We start from the raw sequence: 26,840 nt of genomic DNA, 5'->3' as shown, positions 1-26,840 counted from the left end.
TAACATTAAAAATTAACATTTCGTCAGATTTGAGATAATAGCATTACGTAATCATAAACTTAATTATTACTAACTAGTTAGTAGTAACAAAAGATAAGAAAATAAAAGTATTTTTTTTGTCAAAATAAAAGTAGATAATTTTTCCGAATAAATTTTCCTTTTTTTGAGAAAGAAACAAATTTTTAAAATAACAAATTTTTTTACCTAGCAAAGAATATATTCATTTTCTATATAAAAATATTCTGATTTTTATCCAAAAAAAATTTGTTGATATAGGTTCAAGGTTGAAGTAACTATTAAAATAATGGGGGATATTTTGTCATTGTAGATTTAGTCCAAATGAAACCCTCTAAATAACAGCTGATCCGTCTTATATGTAAACAAATCCGTCTGCTTCCTAATTCCAATTTGAAGCGTATTTTTTTACATTTGTTGTATTAAGCTTTCTTTTTATTTTATGAAAATTATTTTATGATTTTTTTCAAGAATCTTAGTTTTTTCAAAACAATAATTAAATATCATGTTATGTAAAAGATAGCTTTCAATAAAATACAAAAAAATCGTTTGAAGATGCGTCAGTAAGTAAGGGGGAGGGAGGAACGCAACCCAAAAGTTTATGAATGGGGAATTTGGGAAAAGGGTTGGGGGAGTTTTTCCCTGTAGGGGTAAAGATGACGTATTTATACGCTCATCCACACACACACACACACACACACACACACACACACACACACACATACACACACTTTCAAAACTTTCAACATGTAAAGATTGTGAAAATTTGTGAATCGCACACATGTTTTTGTTTATATTTAATTTATAAAAGAAAACCAATTTAATAGTTATTTATCGCATCTTATTATAGACAGCTTTCCGCGGTTATAAATATAAAACGGTTTAAGATAAAAGCCAGTTTTGTAAGCCCCCAGGGGCCGAAGTCCAAAGAACTTATGTTTTTCTTTTAAATATTCGTGAAAATTGTCTGTAATTAAATGCTATACATGGTTTTTCATACATGACTTTTCAGTACGACTGAAAATAGTACTAATAATTAACGAAGAGCTGAATAAAATCGAAAACAAGGGGAGTGAGGCTCGAAACCAAAATTTGAACTTCATACAGATTGGATTTTGAGCCACTTCTGTTCTGTTTAGCCACTAAATAATTATCAGAAGTGGCTCAAAATCCAAACTGTATGAAGTTCATCACATCCCTTTTAATTTTATTATTTTGAAAACCTCTGTAATATTAATATTATTTCTCGTATTCATTTGAATCCGGTGGATAGGAACCGGTTCTCATCCATACAAAAAAACTATGTCTAGCATCGTATTATATCCAGTTTTCTACGAATATAGAAATGTACAATCCGGCACCTCGGGGCTAAAAAAACTAGTTTTAATCTTATAATTGTACATTCTATATCCGCGGAAAGCCGTTTATAATACGATACGAGAAATAACTATTCTCGTATTCATTCGAAACCGGTGGATAGGAACCTCGGCACCTCGGGGCTAAAAAAGCTGGTTTTAATCTTATAATTGTACATTCTATATCCGCGGAAAGCGGTTTATAATACGCTGAAAGAAATAACTATTCATCATCATTGTAGCCCATAACTATTCCAGTATGGCTTCGAAACTGATTAATATCCACTGGATTAAAACCAGTTCTCAGCTGTATACTGCACAATCAATTATTGTATTGCATAAAATAATATTGGGGTCATGTGAAGAAAACGAAGTTGCGGGTTTCGTCATATTTTCACAGTAGCTTTTCTCCTATTTCTAGACCATGCGGGGGGCTCTAACCCTGCTGGGCAAATTGCCTAACCCTGCGGGGCAATCACCCAACCTAACCTAAAATAACCTTTCAAAAGTCCAAACGTTTTAATTACATATTGTAATGTACAAAAAAGGTAATTTTTTTCTATCATCATGTGGGATGTAAATTGTACATCAATTTATCTTTTTTCAGATGTGAAAAAATGAGAAGTTTATTGTTATGGTCGTTTTTGATACAGTTGAGTTTTTTTAATGTATTAGGAGGAGAGGACTTCTATCAGTTATTAGGTAATTATTTTCAGTAGCAAAGATACTCTTTAGTTTACCTTGTCTGTCCGTCTTTAATGCACTTTAAATAGGGAATATTGATTTTCTCGACTGCTATTTGAGATTGATGACTTAAATTTTGTGATAATTTTTCTTGCGATGATAGGAGTACCCTCTTTCAAATTAGATATAAACATTCCCATCATGACCTATAAAAAGCTACAATGTTAAGGAGAATCATATCGGTTCAGCGGTTAGCGAGATCCTTGATGTACCCTAGAGGCCCCTAGAAATCCCTATTAGCACTTTGGGGGGTCTCTTTTGGTGGTTTGTATTCTTCTAGGGACGATTTCTCTGTAATTTAAGAGAAGCTTCACTGTAAAGGATATTATTGGTTAGTTAGATCCTGACTAATAGACATCCTGTTACTTTTATAGAAGGAATACAGTTTACCCTTCTTTTAGGTATAAGTCGCACAGCGGATAATAGAGAGATCAGGAAAGCATTTAAACAGCTGGCACTCAAACTACACCCTGATAAGGTATGTCAGTCTGTTTGTCTGTCTGTCTATTTGACTGTCTGTTTGTCTGTCTTTTTGTCTGTCTGTCTGGTTGTTAGTCTGATTGTTTGTCTGTATGTCTGTCTGTTTGTCTGTCTGTTTGTCTGTCCGTTTGTCTGTTTGTCTGTCTGTTTGTCTGTCTGTTTGTCTATCTGTTTGTCTGTCTGTTTATCTGTCTGTTTATATGTCTGTTTGTTTGTCTGTTTGTATGTCTGTTTGTCTGTCTGTTTGTATGTCTGTTTGTCTGTCTGTTTGTTTGTCTGTTTGTTTGTCTGTCTGTTTGTCTGTCTGTTTGTCTGTTTGAATGTCTGTCTGTTTGTCTGTTTGTTTGTTTGTCTGTATGTTAGTCTGTATGTTTGTCTGTCTGTTTGTCTGTCTGTTTGCTTGTCTGTTTGTATGTCTGTTTGTCTGTCTGTTAGTATCTCTGTTTTGTTTGTTTATCTGTTTGACTATCTGTTTTTCTGTCTGTTTGTCTCTCTGTTTGTCTGTCTGTTTGTCTGTCTGTTTGTCTGTCTGTTTGTCTGTCTGTTTGTCTGTCTGTTTGTCTGTCTGTTTGTCTGTCTGTTTGTCTGTCTGTTTGTCTGTCTGTTTGTCTGTCTGTTTGTCTGTCTGTCTGTTTGTCTGTCTGTTTGTCCGTCTGTTTGTCTGTCTATTTGTCTGTCTGTTTGTCTGTCTGTTTGTCTGTCTGTTTGTCTGTTTGCATATCTTTACTCTTATTTCTAGCTCTTGCATGGGGGGGGGGGGGGTGGAGGGGCTCTAACCCTGCATATCCTGTTCCCTATCCATGTGAGGCAATCATAAACATTTACCCAATCTAAAATAACCTATCAAATGCTACTGTGAAGATACGATGAAACCCGCAACTTCATTTTCTTTCCAGGATCTGAATATTGTTTATCTTTATTATTATAACTAACATAAAATTTATCCATCCATCCATCCATTTATCCATCTATCCATCCATCTATCCATCCATCTATCCATCCATCTGTCCATCCATCAATCTATTCATCCATCCATCCATCCATCCATCAATCTATTCATTTATCCATCCATCCATTTATTCATCCATCAACCCATCAATCTATTCATCAATCTATCCACCCATCAATCTATTCATCCATCCATCTTTCCATCCATCAATCTATTCATCTATCTATCCATCCATCCATCTATCCATCCATCCATCCATCCATCCATCCATCCATCAATCTATCCGTTTATACCTCTATCCAGCCATTCATCCATCCATCCATCCATCCATCCATCCATCCATCCATCCATCCATCCATCCATCCATCCATCCATCCATCCATCCATCCATCCATCCATCCATCCATCCATCCATCCATCCATCCATCCATCCATCCATCCATCCATCCATCCATCCATCCATCCATCCATCCATCCATCCATCCATCCATCCATCCATCCATCCATCCATCCATCCATCCATCCATCCATCCATCCATCCATCCATCCATCCATCCATCTATCCATCTATCCATCCATCAATCAATCAATATATCTATTTAGAATGATGCACCTGACGCCCATGACAAATTTCTAGAATTAAACAAAGCCTATGATACTTTAAAGGATGAACAAAAAAGGTAATTTTAAATGTTAGCTTTTTTACAATTTGGTCCATCTGTCCATTTGTAAGTCTGTAACAGATAGCTGTTATTGTTAATTTAGTCATTTTAAAATCGATTATGATCTTGGTATGATGATTCCTGTAACTATTGGGTAAGATTTGGAAAAAGTATCAACTCTAAGAGCATTATTAGGAAAGTCCTACGTTCCTTTAAATACTTGTTGATTTTTAAGAACTTTTTTGTCTAATTTTTTATATGATATACCTAATTATCCTATTCATCTGAATTAGAAATTGATTCCTAGGACAAAAAAGTAGAATGTTATAGGCGAAAGCTTTTAAACATTATCCTATATTGGAACAATTTTGTTTAGACTTATCTATAATACAAAGTAGAACGATGTCTGTCTGTGTGTTTGTGTGTTTGTCTGTTTGTTTGTAGCGAAGGTTCTCGCTAACCGCTGAACTGATCGGGTTCTCCTTTACAAGGTAGCTTCTCATAGTTCCCGGGTAGGTTTATAACTATTTTCTTGGGGGGTGGGACACCCCTAACCCCCCCAAAAAGGAAAAATGTTTTTTTACCCTGACGTTTCAGAGCTTGTCATCCTTGTTTTCTTCTTATAGCGCAGATACTTTACATTTTGTGTGTGTGTGAGTATGTACGTCTATATTGAGTTTAGCATTTTCAAATCTTGCACTAAGAAGCCTGTAACAATCTAACTTTATATAAAAGTAGCAGGATCTGTGTGTGTTTGTCTGTCTATACTGAAGGATCTCGCTAATTGCTTATATGGTTCTCTATTACAATGTAGCTTCTCATAGGGCCTGAGAAGGTTTTCAACTATTTTGAGGGAGGGTATCACCATCCTTCCAAGAATAATCGTCCATAGAAAAAAAAGTAATCCCCGCCCCAAATATTTTTTTCTCTTTCTTAAAACCAAAACTGTCAAGAGTACATAAACAAATGTTTTTAAAAAGTTGTTTTAAAATTAGTATGAGGTTGAGTTTGTGTCTGTATAAATTTGTGCGTTTCTATGTCATTTTTTCAATAAGTTTTTGTTTGGCAGAAAGCAAAGATAAGGAACCCAATAATAGGTATAGTTCCTTTCGTGGCAACGACTCTTAAGTGGCGTTTCGTCGTTTTAATTTCAAGCCGTTCTCTTATTTTCTGCAGCCATTGAATTTAGGCTGATAAAGTAGCCACTAGTACGAATTACTAATAGTAATAGGGGTTTTCTCTTGAAAGGATGATGGTATTCCTCCTTTAACTAGTTTTAAACCTTCCCAGAACCGTAGAGAAACTAATCTAAACAATCCTTTAGTACACACAGACATCAAACACTTTTATATACGTATTGACATATTAGGAAAGTTTTGTTATAAAAAGAATATGATAATAAATTCAAATATATTCAATACCTACTCTTTTTCCAGTGTTTAGAAAGCTAGTATAAGAATCTTTTGTGATTATCTTTAAAATGTTTTCAATTATTAGGAAGAAATATGATCTGTATGGGGAGGAGGGCCTTGGCAGCTCGACAGGTCAGTTTTGAGTAACGCAGCAACTCTATAATTGGGATGTATGGCTGTTCGTCTGTAAGATCCGTTCTGAGAGTTTTAGGTTTGAAAATTAATCATGGAGTTACTATAGAGATGATCTTGTTACAGGTAGTGTGGACAAGTATAATATTGAAGATACTATAGAGATGATTTTGTCACAGATAGTGAGAACAAGTATAATCATGGAGATACATAGAGTTGATTTTGTTACAGGTAGTGAGGGCAAGTATAATCATGGAGATACTATAGAGATGATTTTGTTACAAGTAGTGAGGACAAGTATCAATCATTGAGATACTATAGAGATGATTTTGTTACAGGTAGTGAGGGCAAGTATAATCATGGAGATACTATAAAGATGATTGTGTTACAGGTAGTAAGGCCAAGTATCAATCATGGAGCTACTATAGAGATGATTTTATTGCAGGTAGTCAGACCAAGTATCAATCATGGAGTTACTATAGAGATGATTTTGTTACAGGTAGTGAGGGCAAGTATAATCATGGAGATACTATAAAGATGATTGTGTTACAGGTAGTGATGACAAGTATAATCATGGAGATACTATAAAGATGATTTTGTTACAAGTAGTGAGGACAAGTATCAATCATTGAGATACTATAGAGATGATTTTGTTACAGGTAGTGAGGACAAGTATAATCATTGAGATACTATAGAGATGATTTTGTTACAGGTAGTGATGACAAGTATAATCATGGAGATACTATAGAGATGATATTGTTATTAGTAGTGAGGACAAGTATCAATCATTGAGATACTATAGAGATGATTTTGTTATTAGTAGTGAGGACAAGTATAATCATGGTGTTACTATAGAGATGATTTTGTTACAGGTAGTGAGGGCAAGTATAATCATGGAGATACTATAGAGATGATTTTGTTACAGGTAGTGAGGGAAAGTATAATCATGGAGATAATATAGAGATGATTTTGTTGTAGGTTTGAGGACAAGTATAATCATGGAGATACTATTGAGATGATTTTGTTACAGGTAGTGAGAACAAGTATAATCATGGAGATACGACACAACCCAATCTTTCCCGATTTTGTATAATTTTTACGGAACATGATTCCAGTGACGTCATATTTTTCTTTCCCGAAAAAGGGAAGGGGGGAAGAAAAAAAGAGATGGGAGAAAAGGGGGTTTTCCCCATCTCTTTTGAAGAGATTTTCTTCCCCCCCTTCCCTTTTTCGGGAAAGAAAATTATGACGTCACTGGAATCGTGTTCCGTAAAAATTATACAAAATCGGGAAAGATTGGGTTGTGTCTGGAGATACTAAAGATGATTTTGTTGCAGGTAGTGAGGACAAGTATAATCATAGTGATACTATAGAGATACTACAGAGATGATTTTGTTACAGGTAGTAAGGACAAATATAATCATGGAGATACTATCGAGATGATTTTGTTACAGGTAGTGAGGACAAGTATAATCATGGAGATACTATAGAGATGATTTTGTTACAGGTAGTGAGGACAAGTATAATCATAGTGATACTATAAAGATGATTTTGTCACAGATAGTGAGAACAAGTATAATCATGGAGATACATAGAGTTGATTTTGTTACAGATAGTGAGGGCAAGTATAATCATGGAGATACTATAGAGATGATTTTGTTACAGGTAGTGAGGACAAGTATAATCATGGAGATACTATAGAGATGATTTTGTTACAGATAGTGAGGACAAGTATAATCATAGTGATACTATAGAGATGATTTTGTTACAGGTAGTAAGAACAAGTATAATCATGGAGTTACTATAGAGATGATTTTATTACAGGTAGTGAGGACAAGTATAATCATGGTGAAACTATAGAGATGATTTTGTTACAGGTAGTGAGGGCAAGTATAATCATGGAGATACTATAGAGATGATTTTGTTTCAGGTAGTGAGGACAAGTATAATCATGGAGATACTATAGAGATGATTTTGTTTCAGGTAGTGAGGGCAAGTATAATCATGGAGATACTATAGAGATGATTTTGTTACATGTTGTCAGACCAAGTATCAATCATGGAGTTACTATAAAGATGATTTTGTTACAGGTAGTGAGGGCAAGTATAATCATGAAGATACTATAGAGATGATTTTGTCACAGATAGTGAGAACAAGTATAATCATGGAGATACATAGAGTTGATTTTGTTACAGATAGTGAGGGCAAGTATAATCATGGAGATACTATAGAGATGATTTTGTTACAGGTAGTCAGTCCAAGTATCAATCATGGAGTTACTATAGAGATGATTTTGGTATCTATGATGATGACCCAAATATTATTACACTGGATAGCCAACAGTTTCAATCAAGGTAAACCATATTCATGTGTGCACAGCCCTTGGGCAAAATCTTTGAGTTATATTGGGGACATTTGACTGTAAATTATACTGGTACCCAAAGTTATATCATGCATTACCTAATAAAACTTTTTGTACTTTTACTAAATTTTGTTTTGTTTCATGTTTTTAGTGTCCAAACTTTTATACCGATATTTTTTTAAAAAAAGATTAATTTTCCCTGGATAACATAATGTATTTATTTTAGTGTTATGGAGAGTCATGATATTTGGTTCATTAACTTTTATAGCCCCAGGTAATCCAAAATTCAAGTCCGTCTTCCATGTTTAGTTTCAAGAAGTGTCCGTTTGTCTGTCTGTATATTTTTCTGTTTTCTTAACTTAAAAGTTAAACAACATTTTATCTTAAATTTTTATTTTCTTTTACTTAGAGTTTCATGCTTCTGCAATCATCAGAAAGATACTATTTTTTTCATCTAAAATAAATACGTGGATTTTTTACAAATGTTTTAGAGGATTTTTTCTGTTTTCTATGTTTTTTTTCTGTCTGTATGTTTGTCTTTCAGTGTGTGTGTGTCTTTATGTTTGTCTGTCTGTTTATCTGTCTGTTTGTTTGTCTGTCTGTTTGTCTGTCTGTTTGTCTGTCTGTTTGTCTGTCTGTTTGTCTGTCTGTTTGTCTGTCTGTTTGTCTGTCTGTTTGTCTGTCTGTTTGTCTGTCTGTTTGTCTGTCTGTTTGTCTGTCTGTTTGTCTGTCTGTTTGTCTGTCTGTTTGTCTGTCTGTTTGTCTGTCTGTTTGTCTGTCTGTTTGTCTGTCTGTTTGTCTGTCTGTTTGTCTGTCTGTTTGTCTGTCTGTTTGTCTGTCTGTTTGTCTGTCTGTTTGTCTGTCTGTTTGTCTGTCTGTTTGTCTGTATAATTGTCTGTCTGTTTGTCTGTATAATTGTCTGTCTGTTTGTCTGTCTGTTGTCTGTCTGTTTGTCTGTCTGTTTGTCTGTATAATTGTCTGTCTGTTTGTCTGTATAATTGTCTGTCTGTTTGTCTTTCTGTTTGTTTGTCTGTTTGTCTGTCTATTTGGAATAATTTGGAATAATTTGGAAATTTTTTATATGAACTTTAAAGCAGAGAGAGATAGAGAGGGGACAATGGGCTGTTTATTGTACTATTCCCCAAAGTTTTATAATACGTTTTCTTATTCGTTGGATTAACAAATTTGAAGACTTCAGTGAATTTTGATTGGTTGGTTCATTATTCAACCACTAGTTTAATCTACAGAAGGGGTAATTTTGTTTATCATTATTGGGGAATGGGATGTATGTACATCAATTTATCGGCCATTGACTTATACCTTTAGATCCCTAAAGAGCTTCCACATTTAAATGTCATGAGAAGGAAGTATGCAGTAATGTGTATTCACACATTGTTTTCATAAAGGCCATATATATACACATTTAGGTGTGATCATTGTCATAACTTGATGCAGAAATGTATATTCACACATTGTTTTCATACAGGCCATATATATACATATTTAGGTGTGGTCACTGTCATGACTTGATGCAATAATGTATATACACACATTGTTTTCATACAGGCCATAAATATACATGTTTAGGTGTGGTCATTGTCATGACTTGGAAGTATGCAATAATGTGTATTCACACATTGTTTTCATACAGGCCATATATATACACATTTAGGTGTGGTCACTGTCATGACTTGGCACCAACGTGGAGAAAGTTAGCAAAAGTTCTTCGAGGTAAAATATTTTAACAAAACCACTAGCAGCTGCGCTCCTAGAGTCCCTCATGGTACTTAAGGGAAGTGGGGTGAGGAGTAGATCCTTTTAGTTTTAATTTTGGGATTCAATGGAAATTTTTTTTTTTAAAATGGAAAGGGGGTATGTTTTCTAGGGTGTACCCATCCATCTCTTAATTTACATATTCATCAATTATTCTATCTGTCTATGTATCCACCTCATTAAAATCCATTTATTTGTTTGAATATACATCCATCTATCTATTTATCCAACTATCTATATATTTGTAATAAGAGTGGAAGCATTAAACTTTTGGGGATAAAAGATATTTTGCTACAGACAGACAGACATTCTGTTACTTATTTCTAATATCTATCTATCTATCTAGTAGTAATAAGAGATGGTTAATAAGATAGTTTGTTACAGACAGACAGACAGACAGATATTCTGTTACTTATTTCTAATATCTATCTATATAGTTATAATAAGAGATAGTTAATAAGATAGTTTGTTACAGACAGACAGACAGATATATTGTTACTTATTTCTAATATCTATAATACAAAGTAGCTTCATGTCTGTCCGTCCATCCGTCTGTCCGTCCGTCTACCCGTCTGAAGCTTAATATACCTATTGGTCCTGTGGTGGTTTTAAGCTATTTTCTTGGGGGGTAAGACACCCCCAACCCCCCAAAAAATGAAAATTTCCCCCCCCCCAAAAAAAAAAAAAAAATTTTCATATTTTTTTCTAATTTTAATGTTTTTTATGTTTTTATATATTTTTATATATTTTTATTAATTTTTATTAATTTTTATATTTTTTTATACTTTTTTATATTTTCTTTATATTTTCAATTATTTTTCTTCTTTTTAAATTTCTTTTCTTCTTTTAAACTTTGTTTTATCAAATTCAAAAAGATTGTGAAAACTTCCTTCTCCTGTGGGGAGAAGCCCTAAAAAGACTAATGGCAAAGAAATATTAAAAAACAATAAAAAAAGAAAAATTTCAAAGGTTTTAAATAATATAAATCAATATAAAAAGTTATAAAGAGTTATAAAATGTTATAAAGAGTTATAAAATGATATAAAGAGTAATAAAATGTTATAAAATACAAAAAAATATCTAAAAATATGTAAACAAAATTTTTAAAATTCTCCCCTGAACCTTCAGAAATAAAGCCCCTAGAGGCTAGGGGCGAATCCGCTAGTATATCTATATAGTATTAATAAGAGATGGTTAATGAGATAGTTTGTTACAGACAGACAGACAGATATTCTGTTACTTATTTCTAATATCTATCTATCTAGTATTAATAAGAGATAGTTAATAAGATAGTTTGTTACAGACAGACAGATATTCTGTTACTTATTTCTAATATCTATCTATCTAGTATTAATAAGAGATAGTTAATAAGATAGTTTGTTACAGACAGACAGATATTCTGTTACTTATTTCTAATATCTATCTATCTAGTATTAATAAGAGATAGTTAATAAGATAGTTTGTTACAGACAGACAGACAGATATTCCATTACTTATTTCTAGTATCTATCTATCTAGTATTAATAAGAGATGGTTAATAAGATAGTTTGTTACAGACAGACAGACAGATATTCTGTTACTTATTTCTAATATCTATCTAGGCAATTAATAAACCAACAAAAAAAATATTTCAGTTTTTATTTAAAAAGTACAGTAAAATCTAAAATTCAAAACTTAGGTGTCAACATCTAAAAATGATTTTAGTGCATTTTTCTTATGCTCAAATCTTATACCTTTCATAAGAATGGCTGCACAACGCTTCAAAAGGTATAAGATTTGAGCATAAGAAAAATGCGCTAAAACCATTTTTAGATGTTGACACCTAAGTTTTAGATTTTACTGTACTTTTAAAATAAAAACTGAATTTTTTTTTAATGTTAACTTAATTGTCTTTAAAAATGAAGAAAATAAGTCATTAATCATTAAATTCTGATAACTGCGTACATGTAGATGGGGCAAAATTACTTTAAAAAAAGTTATCATAAAAAACACTGTATCTATCTATCTAGGAGTGATAAGAGTAGGAGCTGTGAACTGTGGAGAGGAGAGATGGTTGTGTCAGAGACAGGAACATGTTTTAAACAATATTCCAGTATGGCTTAGAAACCGATTAATATCCGCTGGATTAGAACCAGTTTACAGCCACACTAGGCTCGTATTACTGACAATTTTTCACTATTATTAAATTTGTAATCATACAATTATTACCAGCTTTGTTAGCCCAGGCCTTCAGCCTTTCGGGGCTAACAAAACTAGGTTTAATCTTATATTTTTAAATTTAATATACGCGGAAAAATGTCTATAAAATAATGCTAAGAATTGCTATTACGTGCTACTTCCCACAACTATTGCGTAACACTAGGAATCTAAAGGGATAAGACAAGGGCCGATAAATTAATGTACAAGTTTATGCTACGCTTTCTAAATCCTACCTAACTACTACAGGAATCACCATGCAAAGTTCGAAATCAATAGGACAATAACTGCCTTAACTAAGGAAAAAGCTAACCGTTACGGACAGATGGACCTTCCCTAATTATAGAAAAAGCTTCGCTTTTAAAAATAGGTTAAAAAAAACTTTTAAATGTTTGATTAAAACACTGTGTACCATATTGTCACAGGGTATCCATGGATATCCAAGTTTAGTTCTCTACACACTTCAGGTTTCAAGTCAATTCTCCATTCAAATTATTCCTATCCTTTAGTTTCCCTAAGGTCTCCTGTTGACCATGAAAACCCCCTATCCCACTTATTTATGAAAAGACGGAAAAAAGTCCCTAAAAAAATCTAACGTCATAAAAATGGGGGATGAGGAGAGGAGAAGTGGGAAAGAAAATCCTAAAAAAGAGATGGATAATCCCTTATTTTATCACGTCACATGCTGATTTTTTGAAAGACTTTCTTTGTCTTTATTTTTAAAATAAATTGGAAATAAGGTGTGTTTAGGGGGGGGGGGGGTAGTGTTTCGTTTGCTTGTTTATTAATTTAAGTCAGGTTAAGTTATAATATATGTAATGCATAAAGTAATGCATTGCGTCTGTTTATGGGCCAAGGCATTCCCCCTACTCGAATGTTGCGCATCTGACATAGCAGCAGTAGGAACCATTTTTAACGTCTATAGTTATGACGCAATGTCGGGCCGAGATTCGAACCTTCTATCACCTCCCCGACGACGAGCAGATGCGCTATGTTATGAGCTACGGTCGCGGGTTTTTCTTACGACTTTTCTACGAATCTATCTATTATGCAAGGTAGAACAATGTCTGTCTGTTTGTTTGTTCCGAGGATCTCGCTAACCGCTGAACCAATCGGGTTCTCCTTTTCAGGGTAGCGTCTCATAGGTCACCTTCAAAAAAAATTTTTTTTTTATTTTTCTTTTAAATCTAAAATACGAAAAATTAGGTTGATTTAACCTCTTGGGGCAAAGCCCCTAAAGGCAAGGGGCGAAGCCGCTAGTCCCACAAACATATTTGTTGAATTGACTGAATCTGAATCCCGACAACGATAGGGATCTGTAAAATACAACGGAAATAGAAATAAACAAGAAATCCTCACTTTTCTAGCAAGGTTTGTTATAAAGAGGGTTATTTTTTTGCGTAATTTTGTAAAGTTTTGTGTTGGGTTGTAGTCAAATGCTCTTATTAAGTCAAAGTGTTATTAATTATAACCAAATGTATATATATTAAAATTATTCCATTTCATTCCATATTTCACCATCGTATATATATTAAATGGTTCATAATCAAGAACAGTCTGACACAAAAAAATGATCTTTTTAAATTCTAATTTACGCGCTAAAAACAACCAATGACACGCTAGTATTTTGACAAGAGACATGTGATTGGTTCATTTTCGCGCCTAATTATAACGTTCAAAAATATGTATACACATTGGGCTGATTATTATACAAGACTCCAAAGTTTTATAATAACGTTTTCTTATTCTTTGGCTTAAAATTTCTGGGAATTTTAATTGTTCATAAGGTTGAGTGTCCAAACGTTTAAGCCACTAATTGTAATCTAAAGAAGGGATAATTTTGTTTAACATCATTGGGTATGTACATCTATTTATCGGCCAATTTGTCTAATACCTTAAGATTCATGGAATTTAGAAAAATATACATAGTAAGTTTAGCTGATTTTGGGGTGACTTTCCAAGGAGCCCCCTAAAACAGCTGAAATTAAGAAAAATAACTTAATACTTCTAATGGTTAATCCTAGGATGATTGGGAATAATGTAGCATCTTTTGATATAAAGGATCTTAAGGGATAAGACCATGGACACGTGCCTCTAGGGGCGTGTCCGCTAGTTCATATAGACTAGGGGGTAGCTATTCTAACCAACAATAATTTAAACAAGGATGACAACATCCATAAGTAGCGAAGCACAAAAAATTGTGGATGGGAATACGTAGAAGTAGTTTTAAAGTGTATTTATTAAAATCAAGAATAGATTTATTAGAGAAAAAAAAATTAACACAAAACCTTGTTTTATTTTGTATGATGAAGACGGTTAAAGTAAATTACATACTAGACGCACATAACAATGGGAAAAAATATTTTGAAACTGTTAATGCAAAAAAGTTTTAAAATTGGACCAAAAATACCAAAGATATGAGGAAATATGTCAAACATATAAAAATAGCCAAAAACCTGCCAAAAGGCAGTCTGACTGTCATTGTTTTTTTCTCTTCAAATGACAGGAAATTTAATTTTGATATCTTTAACTGAAAAAATTTCGAAAATCGGACCATAAACACCAAAGATATGGGGAAAATGTGAAAAATATAAAAATAGCCAAAACCTGCAAAAAGGCAGTCTGACTGTCATTGTTGTTTCTTCAAATGACGGGAAATTAAATTTTGATATCTTTAACTGAAAAAAGTTTGAAAATCGGACCATAAACACCAAAGATATGGGGAAAATTTGGAAAATATAAAAAATAGCCTAAAACCTGCTAAAAAGCAGTCTGACCGCCATTGATGTTTTATAGTTAATTGTGCTCCTTAATGATAGGAATGTTGTCAAAAAATTTCAGCTCTCTATCTTTTATAGGAGCCGAGAAAATCACGTTTCCCCCAATTCATTAATTACGGACGGACGGACGGACGGACGGACAAACGGACGGACGGACAGACGGACGGACAGACGGACGGATAGACGGACGGACGGACGGACATTGTGAATTATAGAGTAGCTTCGCTACTAAAAATCACGAGACCTTATAAAGTAGCTGGTGGTATATTTTGTTTTTGTCATGTAACTGATGAGGGGTGGGAAAGAAGTGGAGGAAAAGGGGAAGGGGGTTGTGGGGAAATTTTCATTTAGAGTTGTTTGTCAGAATATCATTCCCTTGTCCTTGATATAGACAATATATTATTCGTAGTCACCTGGATGATCCTGTGATTGATATTTGGGAGGGTAACTTCAACAAGTGGATAAACAGCGAGTCTACCAAAAATAAACCATGGCTCTTCATATTTTGTTTGCAAGGTAATTAGTTTTCCCAAATCGCTTCGAAACCCAAAAGAAGATATAGTATAGAATCCAGGTAAACGATTCTGCCTGGCTAGCCTGAAATAAAATTGGAACTTTGAAAAGTCCCAAAAGTCATTATGGCTTCTTGTAAAATCGCATCATTACAAAAATTACCCAGATATTTTACTAAAATAAATGCCTTATTTCATAATTAACTGAAAGCCAAACCGACTGGCATTCGGCCATTCACAATGGATTAAAACTTATATAATGTGCAAAACCGTGTACAAAATTGAATTTAAACGTGAATTTAGTAAAAAATGACTTAGAAATATTTGGACAAAAATAATGATATTGGCACATTTGATATATTTTCTTTAAAAAAAGTATTATTTCAGTTTTGTCTATACTGGATAATCGTACAATTCAAGTTGGTGATGATTATTTTATTTTCTCGTATTCATTCGAATCCGGTGGATAGGAACCGGTTCTCATCCATACGAAAAAACTATGTCTAGCATCGTATTATATCCATTTTTCTACAAATATAAAAAAGTACAATATTTCGATTAAAGTCAGTTTTTTAAGTCCATGCCTTCGGCATCTCGGGGCTAAAAAAATTGGTTTTAATCATATATTTGTACATTTTATATCCATGGAAAGCTGTTTATAATACGATGCGAGAAATAATAATTATTAACTTAATAACTTGAAATCATTTTCTGAAATGCACTTTGTGCAACTATCCATTTAAAGGATTTTTACAAATAGGTTGGAAGATTTTTTAAAATATTAAGTTCAATATCTATGTTTCTAACTATATATCTATATATACAGGGTGCGGCACATAAATCCGGACAAATTTAAATTTTTAAACAAATGAACATAAAATCGTCAATTTTAAAGATTTTATTGAATTTTAAAAACTGGGAAGCAAAATAGGTAGATGACTAGTAGATTATTCAACAAAATCGCCGCCAGCCTCAATCACCGCCTCTACCGGCCTCCTCAACCGCCGGCAGGTCCAGGTCAAAATGTACCTGTCCAAGCTGGCGTAGTTCTCATTGATAGTGGCAATGAGGGAGGTCTTTGTGGTATGGGCACGTCTATTGGTGCATGCTTCAAAGTAGCCCCAGGCCAAAAAGTCCATTCAATTAAGATCGGGCTGCTGGGAGGCCACATTTCCTTAGGAACATGAGTAACCGCCAAATTGACAAAATCCATGTTTTTGCTCTCATTTGGGCTAGGATTTAGCTACAGTGGACTTTAAGTACTCAAAATGCGTGTCTCAATGAGCTTAAGACACACAAAAAAATTTTGGGTCAAATTTCCAACTCCTTCCCTGTCGGGCCCTACTGTTTGTGATTTCTTAAGGCTCAAAATCTTGAAAAATCGACCTCATTTCGGCTAGTATTGAGCTAAAATGGATTTAAACACGGCAAAATGTGTGTCTCAATGAGCCTAAAACACTCACAAAATTTGGGGTCAAGATTCCAACTCCTTCCCTGTCGGACCCTACGTTTTGTTATTTTGCGCATTAAACCACCGGCGCATTTGGAATCTGCCTTGTTGAACATATGCGCGGCCAGCTCGGTGTCCACGTCCATCTTCGTCCAAAGATTTTTTTGTGCTAAAAGGTCATTACCTAAGCTTTCTATAGTGGGGTCAAACGTCCTAAATTGGTCAAGTAGTTTTGACGCTATGGCCGTTTAAAAAATGTCCGGATTTATGTGCCGCACCCTGTATATTTATCTATCCATTTTTATATTTTACTTCAATTTTATTTATCTTTAACTTAAAGTTTTAACATAAACCTTAAACTTAACTTTCGCAATCTTCAGAAATACTAATGACATTTACAACATGATTAGTTGATTTTTGTCATTAAAAAAATTAGGAGATTTTTCTGCATATGTATTTATCTATCTATATATTTAGAAGAATGTCCGCCTAGAGAGACTAGAACCCTATTAGGGGTCTCCCTGCAGGGTCTGGCCAATATTGGCCTAGTGGATTGTAATCAAGACAAAATGGTTTGTTCTCGACTTAGAGGAACTAGAGAGGCCAATATTCTGTTCTTTAAGGTACTATGTAGTTAGATACATAGATAGATAGATCTATAACTGTCACCAGATAGATTGTTTAAGATAAGATAAGATAATTTTTTTTGTAAATTTGTAAATCTAAACAAAATTGTTTAATTGTGCCTTATATTGGGCCTTATTGTGTTATTTTTATCCTAGGAGAATGAGCTGGAATCCAGTACAGGTATAGAGCTGGATGTTGGTATATCTGACCATCTGGAGATCTCCAGAGCTGTCCTGCATCTCCTTCCAGGTAACTTCGGGTACATCCTTATATAAAGTAACAGGATGTCTCTCTGCCTGTCTGTCTATAGATTAAGATCTCGGTAACCGCTGTACCATTATGGTTCTCCTTTACAGTAACAGGATGACATATCTGACCTCCTGGAGGTTTTCAGGGCTGTCCTGCACCTCCTTCCAGGTAACTTCTGGTAGATGATTATAAAATTACAGGTTGTCTATGTATCTATAGATTAAGATCTACGTAACCGCTGGACCAATATGGTTCTCCTTTACAGTAACTGGATGATATGTTTGACCACCTGAAAATAATTCTCCTTGACAGTGAAGCTTTGTATGTTTCCAACGATGGTTATCTACCAGTTTTTGGGTACTAAGTGAAATTGAGCTATAGAAAAATGACCTTGTGTGTTTGGTGTTTGTGTGTTATTACCAAAAGATATGCTAACAGCTGGAAAATGGCATACATATACGGCTCTCCTTTTTAATAGTGAAGCTTCTTTAAGTACCTTCACCCTTCCCTTCCAGACCCCATTGCGCCTTACTGAAGATATTGAAAATATTACCTATTGTATATGAGTCAGGGAAGTGACAGTACATTTGCGCATTATCAGGTCCATTTTATTAACAAACACAGTTAGGACTTTCTGACAAGGGGCGTACAATTTAAGCGTTAGTTGTCTGACGGTTGTTTCTCTAACTATACTCAACTCTAACTACATGGAAGTAATGACAGACAGACATCACCTAAATATAGAGATTGCTTCACTTCAAACAAAAAATTGTAAATTAACCCAAAAATGTTGTTTTCAGGTCCCACAGAGCTGACAGCAAAATCGTTACAGGAGTTGTCGCTCCATCTTGAAGAGGATATTGGTCCAGCCTGGATCATTCTCTTCACTAAGCAGGGGAGTTCTAATCAGATTAGGAATTTTAGTGGTTACTCTTGATTATTTCTCGGTCTTTCCATTTCTCTTTCTTTCTCTCTCTTTTCCCTCTCTATCTTTTTCTCTTTCCACCTTTTTTTTCTCCTTTTATCTCCCTTTCTCTTTCTTTTTTTTTCTCTCTCTTTACTCATTATGGGTAACTTTTTGTCTCTTTGTGTATCTCTCCTTATCTACTTCTCTTTCTGTATGTCTTTCTATCTATTTTTCTGTTTGTCTACCTATCATTTTCTCCTTCTGTTTGTCTGTCTATTTTTCTGTCTTTCTCTTTGTCTATCTGTCTGTCTGTCTTACACTTTCTTTACTATTTGTTGTCTTACTGTATTGTATGTCTCTCTCTCTTCCAGCCTAACTTTCTCTCTAATTCCCCCCCCCATCTTCTCTTTCTCTCACTAAGGTCGCTTGTGCTACCATTACTTTCTCGTGCTTTACTCCTTATATATGTATGTATATATATGTATGTTGTCATCCTTGTTTGATTAATCAAAATCTGATGCTCTGTATACAACAGGGTGAAGGAAAACTGTTGGAATATTCAAAGTTGACCTATCTGGTACCCAGACTAAAGTTTGGGTACATTGATTGTGCTATAGAAATACAGGGTGTGTCTTATAAATAGTTTGTTATAGTAACAGTATGTCTGTCTGTTTGTCTGCCTGTCTGTCTGTCTGTATATCTATAGTGAAGTATCTTATCCCCAGACTAAAGTTTGTTTATATTGATTGTGCTATAGAAATACAGGGTGTGTCTTATAAATAGTTTGTTATAGTAACAGTATGTCTGTCTGTTTGTCTGCCTGTCTGTCTGTCTGTATATCTATAGTGAAGTATCTTATCCCCAGACTAAAGTTTGTTTATATTGATTGTGCTATAGAAATACAGGGTGTGTCTTATAAATAGTTTGTTATAGTAACAGTATGTCTGTCTGTTTGTCTGCCTGTCTGTCTGTCTGTATATCTATAGTGAAGTATCTTATCCCCAGACTACAGTTTGGGTACATTGATTGCACTATAGAAATACAGGGTGTGTCTTATAAATAGTTTGTAATAGTAACAGGATGTCTGTCTGTCTATCTGTCTGTCTGTCCGTTTGTCTGTATATCTGTATGTCTGTAGTGAAGTATCTTATTACTCTTATTACAAGACTAAAGTTTGTTTATATTGATTGTGCTATAGAAATACAGGGTGTATCTTATAAATAGTTTGTAATAGTAACAGGATGTCTGTCTGTCTGTCTGTCTGTCTGTCTGTCAGTCTGTATGTCTGTCTGTTTGTATGTCTGTTTATAGTGAAGTATCTTATCCCAAGACTAAAGTTTGTTTATATTGATTGTGCTATAGAAATACAGGGTGTGTCTTATAAATAGTTTCTAATAGTAACAGGATGTCTGTTTGTCTGTCTGCCTATCTGTCCGTTTGTCTGTTTATCTGTATGTCTGTTTATAGTGAAGTATCTTATCCCAAGACTAAAGTTTGTTTATATTGATTATGCTATAGAAATACAGGGTGTATCTTATAAATAGTTTGTAATAGTTACAGGATGTATGTCTGTCCGTTTGTCTGTTTATCTGCAAAAAAGACTATTGGTAACTTTTGAACCTATTTGGTTCTCCTTTACAGTGAAGCTTCCCAAAGGCCGATTTATATCTATTTTGGGAGATGTACCCCAACCCTGCCCAAACAATCTCAAGGACGATTGGACGGACAGACAGACCGACACAAGGTCAATTATAGAGTATATTCGCTTAGGGATCTCAAGGGATAAGTCAATGACGGGTAAATATATGCACATCACCAATGATGATACACTGGTTTAAGATTAGAGGTTGAAACGTTTGAACACTATCAAATCAAAATACAATAAAAATCCCCAAAGTTGTTAAGCAAAAACTTTGGGGACAAGTGTAAAATAATTAACTCAAAGTCCCCTCCCTCCTTGATATTCATAACTAAAAAAATCCTTTAATACCTATATTTGCGACAACTTTTACTAGACAGAAACTTCCAATTTTTAATAATTACAAAAGAGCACCTCTCTTGGGTAGGTTCGTATTTATAATGCACACATACAGACAAACAAACAGACATCCTGTTACTTAGTTATTTATAATAAACACCCTGTTAAAGTTTGTAGAAGCTATTTTGTTGATAAGTTTCCCACTTTTGTTGTGGCGAAGCTCGGGGGTGGCTATGAGGTGCACTATGGCAGAAATTCTGTTCAGGAGAGTTGGCGCAGAATTGCAGGGATCTAAAGGGATAAGACAATGGTCGATAAATTGATGTAAATCCCAAATTAAAACACAAAATTATTCTTTCTATAGATTACAATTAGTGGTTGAAATGTTTGAACACTCAACTTAATGAATCAACCAATCAAAATTCATTAGAGTACCCAAAGTTGTAAGCCAACGAATAAGTAAACGTTATTATAAAACTATGGGGACCAGTGTAATAATTCAGCTTATACCAATAACGAAATTAATTCAGAAAAAAATCACGAAACAGCTGTCGTTGGGGGCAAGACATCGTAAAATTGACGACCTCTCCATTTGCCCCCCAAATATTATTTTAGATTTATTTCCCTTGTTGGTTATTCCTGTTTCCTCTCTGTCTGGATTACGTTATTATAAAATTTAATGGTGGGAATTTTTTTTTTTTTTGGGGGGGGGGGATTTAGATAGAGGGATGACCCCCCCCCCCAAAAAAAAAAGCTTGAAAAACTTGAAACTTTGCGTAATTATTCCCAACTCAGTGCTCCATCAGGATGTGGCGACATTCGCTCGGCTCGCCTCACAAGCTAGAACTATGAGAACTCTGACAGCGGAGGACTTTCCCGAGATCTTACAGGACAGTTCAGTATCATTTCATATAGGGTTGGCCCGGATATCCGGCCTTTTTCAGTATCCAGCCGGACATCCGGCAACATAATGTTTTATATTACACATCCTATGATGCTGTTTTGTTCAGGGATCTAAAGGGATAAGACAATGTCCGATAAATTATCGTATATCACCAATGATTATACATGAAATAACCCATTTGTATATGTAGTATGTGGTTGAAACATTTGAACACTCAACTTAATTAGATCTTGTTACTTTCATATTATGAGATACGGAAAGTGTCATGTGTGACGTCATAAAAATACGTCTAAATCCATCTCTTTTTAAGGGGTTTCCTATCCCACTTTTCCTCTTATCCTTCCTTTTTAGACGTATTTTTATGACGTCACACATGACACTTTTCGTATCTTCTTTATATAAGGATTAGGCTCCATATTTGTGGGAATGTTAGAAAGAACAAGAATGACAACATCCTTAAAAGGGAAGCACTGAAACGGTAGGACAAACGAACATTAACACTTGTATAGTGTCAGAACTGAATAATCAGAATATAATTGTATAAGAGTTGTAGCAAAATTGTAAGCAAATTTGTTAAAAAAAACTGCTTGATACAGGATGATGTTTCTGGACATACTTACATTTTTAGGACTTGATTATAGAGTTGCTTTGCTTGTAATATTGTAGTTTGTTATCCTAGGAATCAGTATAACGAAAATCAGATCAATAGGATAATTAGATCACATGAACATTTGTTGTTAAAAAGTAAAAAAAATCAACATGTCTAGAATGGACGTACAGACATTCTGGTATTGATTATAGAGTTGCTACGCTTTCTAAATAGTACCAAACTACTACAGGAATCACCAAGCAAAGTTAGAAATCTATAGGACAATTTTAACATGCCTAAATTAACAAGAAAAAGCTATCCGTTCCGTATGGTTGGACGTACGGATGGAACTACCCTAATTATAGAAAAGCTTCGTTTTTAAAATTAAGAGATTCTAAGGTTTTGACAGACAGACAGATAATCTCAGAGAGAGATGGAACAATAATAACGTTTTCCTATTCGTTGGCTTAACAACTTTGGAGACTTTGGGTGAATTTTGATTGGTTGCTTATTCAATAGAGTGTCTAAACTTTTTTAACCACTAATATTAATCTACAGAAGGGATAATTTTGTATTTATCAGCCATTGTCTTATCCCCTTAGATCCCTGGATTAATCTAATATATGAAATGATACTAAATGTACAGGTCAACAGCCACGTTTTTGTAGATTTTTTCGCCCCCTGGTGTCCTCCCTGTATGAAGGGATGGATAGTAATAGAATGCCATTTCTTGCGTTTTTACGCAATGTTGGAAAGGGGACTATGCACGAACAAGAGCAAGTGATTCTAAGCACCTTCCAGAAGAGAATCTCTATATTTTTTTGGTGAATATTCTAGGGTTATGTTTCATATAATTATATCGACTACAAAAATTAAGCATTTTTTGACAAAATAGCATCAAATGTTTTATTAAGTTCAAAAGTTCAAATAAGATAATACACCAAACCATAATCAAATGCTATAAATTACCCTCCCTTTTTCTAAATTAACATTTTTTATCAAAAAAGTTTCCTTTTGTTCCATAGCAGTTTGAACTCAACTTTATTTGATGATATCAAGTCACAAAATGTCTAACATTTCAATGTTGTATTTATACAAAACCATGTTGAAACTAATTTTTAAATTCGATACAATGACATTAAACATAACCCTAGTATATTTTAAAAAAAACACATTTAGAATCGCTGCTGGAAGGTGCTTATAATCACTTGCTCTTGTTCGTGCATAGTCCCCTTTCAGATCAAATATTTCGCGATTTGATTTACTTATTTATCTGAAATTTGTGTCACCTTTCCAACATTGCGTATGACCGCGTACGACCGCGAGAAACGGCATTTTATTACTGTCCATCGTATGCAGATGCTACCGGAGTTTAGAAAAGCCAGCAATCTTATAGGAATAGCAAATTATTTTTAGTAGCGAAGGTACTCTATAATTCACTTTGTCTGTCCGTCAGTTCGTCCGTGACGCTTTGGGGGAACTCCAGGGATCTAAAGGGATAAGACAGTTGCCGATAAATTGATGTAAATCCCTAATTATGAAACACAAAATTACCCCTTCTAACGATTACTTTTAGTGGGTGAAACGTTTGGACACCTAACTTAATGAATTAACCAATCAAAATTAAATAAAAGTGCCCAAAGTTGTTAAGATAAAGAATACCAAAAAGTTATTATAAAACTTTGGGGACGAGTGTAATAAACAGCCCAATGTCCCTTCCTCCCTGAATTTACTCGACTGCTGTTAAAGCTAGACATCTGATTTTTTACATTTTTAAATTTTTGTTAACACTTCTATTATTATAGTCCCTTTCGTGACAACCCCGTCTTAAGGAGCATTTTTTTCATATTTTCACTAGCCGCTGCGGGGGGCTCTAACCCTACCTGCGGGGAAATCACCTAACCTAACAATTATCACTTATTAAAAGCTACTGTAAAAATACGAAGAAACGGTTCTTAAGAGGCGTTGTTATAAAAGAGACTATACCCGATTTTTTTATGATGATTCCTATGCCAATTTAGTTTACCATTTACTTGGACTGTCGGTAATTTTCAAAATGTCCGTCTGTATGTTTGACTCAAACATTTTAGGGGAAACATGAATTTCTCGGCATACTCAGTCCGTAAGGTTATGCTACAAAATCTAATTATTTCTATTCATATATAGTATATACAGCTTTTCGCAGTTAAAAAAATGAAAAATGTCTATCCTAAATAGTAACTGAAAAAAAAAATACATTTTCCCAATAGCGTTTCATACTGACGGACATACAAAGTTAAATCTGATAAAATCAGGGAGGGTGGGGACATTGGGCTGTTTATTACACTAGTCCCCAAAGTCTTAAAATAACGTTTTCTTATTGGTTGGCTGAACAATTTTGGGACTTTTATTCAAATTTGATTGATTGGTACATTAAGTTTAGAGTTTAAACATTTAAATCACTAATTGTGATCTACAGTAGGGGTAATTTTGTGCATAATCAATAGGAAACCTAGTAAAAGTGTCTGACTCTGATTATGACGTAAAAAATTAGCCAATGAGAGGCCAGTACACCGTGTTCCAGAAAAGCCAATAAATGACAAAAAATCATAGAGAGTGTATATTTTAAAATTTTGATGAAATTTTATTTAAATAGCAATAAGTATCCATATATCTTTCAATATAATGGCGAAATTTTAAATATCTCCATCCTGGCTGGCACAGGATGCCAGCAAACCTGGCAGGGTCATACAGGTAAAGAGTAAAAATATTTTGTTTGCCTTAAACTGAGCATTTTAAGTTACCAAACACTAAAATATCCTATAATAGTACATACCAATATGAAAATTAAGTGTTTAAGTCAATTTCAGGGTCCAGGTATGATCCTGCAGGTCCTGATCCCTCTGAAATCTTTAAACAGCTCTTGAGACCGCAATTTTTGACCTATAGACTTCAAATTTCAAACATTAGCTTTTCTAACAAGCATGTATGACCTACTGAAATTATATGAAAATTTGCCGCCGTTTTCCCGCCGATCGCCGCCGCCGAAATATGTATTTTGAGATTTCTAATCTAAAGTTTACATAAAGATGAGCCTATTTCTTATTTATTTTCTGTGTGTATATGTGTATATGAGGGAGTGGACAATAAGCTGTTAATTATAATAGTCCCCAAATTCACAAAATAGCGTTATCTTATTTGTGGGCATAACAATTTGTGGGACTTTTATTGAATTTTGATTGGTTGGTTTATTAGTTGAGTGTCCAAACGTTTCAATCACTAATTATAATTTATAGAAGGGGCAATTTTGTGTATTAGCATTGGGAATGTACATTAATTTCTCGGCCATTGTCTAATCCCTATAAATCTCTGATATGAAAGACTTTCATTTTATTTTCAATTTACTTGAAAGGAAGCATTTTCTATCTTAAACAATACAAATTCTATTTGTCTTTTTTAATAAGTATGAAAGCACCTTTGGAAAAAGGTTGCTTAATAAAAGGGTGAAGGGAGTAAATAATTCTAACGAATTAAATAAGAATATATATTTGAACTAAAAACCACATACAATTTTTTTAACTTCTAGCTTTAATGGGTTCAGATGTGGATATAAGTCGGGCATTCACCCCCTCTCCCCCCCCCCCCAAAAAAAAAAAAAAGGTAAAATGGTTCAGATAAGAGACTAGACATTTAGGGATTATCTTTATTTAAAACTTTTCTCTACTTTTAGTTTAATTGAATATGTGTTGGAAATAAGTAGAAAAATAAATTACTTTTATATCTTTAAAAATTGTTATTTTTTGATAGACCCTAGTATCTTTAGGGCTTAAAAAAAACAAACTTCGCATACCTTCGCATACACAGGGTAAAGTTCTCTGATATTATACATACATCTAATATCACCATGTAAGAGGATTTGCTTGGACTTTTTTGGTCTTAAAAGATCTGGAACCAAACGTAAAATTTTCATTAGAAGAAAATTGTCTATTTTACAGAAATCAGGTATGCTAAGAAAACCATCTACAATTACAACAAAAATGAAGATTTGACTTCTTTTAAAGGCTAAACGTATAAATTATTACATACTGATTCCAAAAATATATATTACTTAAAAATAGCTTTAAAAATAAAGGGTCCACGATGATTTGAAATGTAGTTTAGTTGACCTTAAAAATAGTTGTTTACAATGATGAAAAGGAACTTAATTCCATACCTCTGGTATAATTGCACATAAAATTCTTATTTTTCATAGTAAAAGCTAATCCTTTCGGCTATATTTCCAAAAACTTGTGTATATTACCAATCAATTGTTTAAAATTGTATTTTCCAAAATGTAAAAAACGATTTTTTGTCACTCATGGAACATAGTGCAGTATACACTGTAACTGACCAATGGTAAAATTTATAGTGGCCTCTCATTGGCTATTTTTTTTACGCCATGATCAGAGTCAGACTCTTTTACTAGGTTCAATCAATGGGGATGTACATTAAAATATCGGGCATTGTCTTATCCCTTTAGATCCCTAAAAGATTAAAAATAATTGCTATTTAAGGTGGATCCATAATTTTTGGTACAGTCGATTGTACTGTTCATAGACAACTTTGTAATAAATATAATATTAGGTACTGAGTAGTAAGCATAATCTATAATACAAAGTAGTACGATGTCTGTCTGTCTGTCTGTCTGTCTATCTGTCTGTCTGTCTGTCTGTCTGTCTGTCCGTCTGTCTGTCTGTCTGACTGTCTGTCTGTCTGACTTTCTGTCTGACTGTCTGTCCCTTAAGA

The 26,840-nt window shown here is 33.9% G+C and overlaps 1 protein-coding gene across 1 annotated transcript in view; it reads left to right on the top strand.

Moving 5' to 3' along the window:
- Positions 1–1,981: 1,981 nt before the first annotated feature.
- Positions 1,982–26,840, top strand: part of LOC145307654 (endoplasmic reticulum disulfide reductase DNAJC10-like) — a 39,681-nt gene continuing 14,822 nt past the window's right edge. The window contains exons 1-20 of the mRNA XM_080150137.1: positions 1,982–2,072; positions 2,516–2,592; positions 4,147–4,223; positions 5,703–5,749; positions 7,998–8,103; positions 8,338–8,385; positions 9,784–9,842; positions 11,894–11,953; positions 12,507–12,547; positions 13,393–13,451; positions 15,270–15,376; positions 17,300–17,445; positions 17,605–17,698; positions 18,499–18,595; positions 19,143–19,231; positions 20,754–20,850; positions 21,392–21,477; positions 22,727–22,779; positions 23,436–23,473; positions 26,610–26,678. Coding sequence (XP_080006263.1) covers positions 1,988–2,072; positions 2,516–2,592; positions 4,147–4,223; positions 5,703–5,749; positions 7,998–8,103; positions 8,338–8,385; positions 9,784–9,842; positions 11,894–11,953; positions 12,507–12,547; positions 13,393–13,451; positions 15,270–15,376; positions 17,300–17,445; positions 17,605–17,698; positions 18,499–18,595; positions 19,143–19,231; positions 20,754–20,850; positions 21,392–21,477; positions 22,727–22,779; positions 23,436–23,473; positions 26,610–26,678 — 1,535 coding nt within the window. The 5' untranslated portion in view covers positions 1,982–1,987. The remainder of the gene's footprint in view (positions 2,073–2,515; positions 2,593–4,146; positions 4,224–5,702; positions 5,750–7,997; positions 8,104–8,337; positions 8,386–9,783; positions 9,843–11,893; positions 11,954–12,506; positions 12,548–13,392; positions 13,452–15,269; positions 15,377–17,299; positions 17,446–17,604; positions 17,699–18,498; positions 18,596–19,142; positions 19,232–20,753; positions 20,851–21,391; positions 21,478–22,726; positions 22,780–23,435; positions 23,474–26,609; positions 26,679–26,840) is intronic.

The sequence above is a fragment of the Acartia tonsa genome, chromosome 15 (genome assembly GCF_053477335.1).
Source record: "Acartia tonsa isolate MP-2025a chromosome 15, ASM5347733v1, whole genome shotgun sequence".
NCBI classification, from domain to species: domain Eukaryota; kingdom Metazoa; phylum Arthropoda; class Copepoda; order Calanoida; family Acartiidae; genus Acartia; species Acartia tonsa.
Note: the sequence above shows the minus strand (reverse complement) of the source record. Positions and strands in the feature narration are given on the sequence as shown.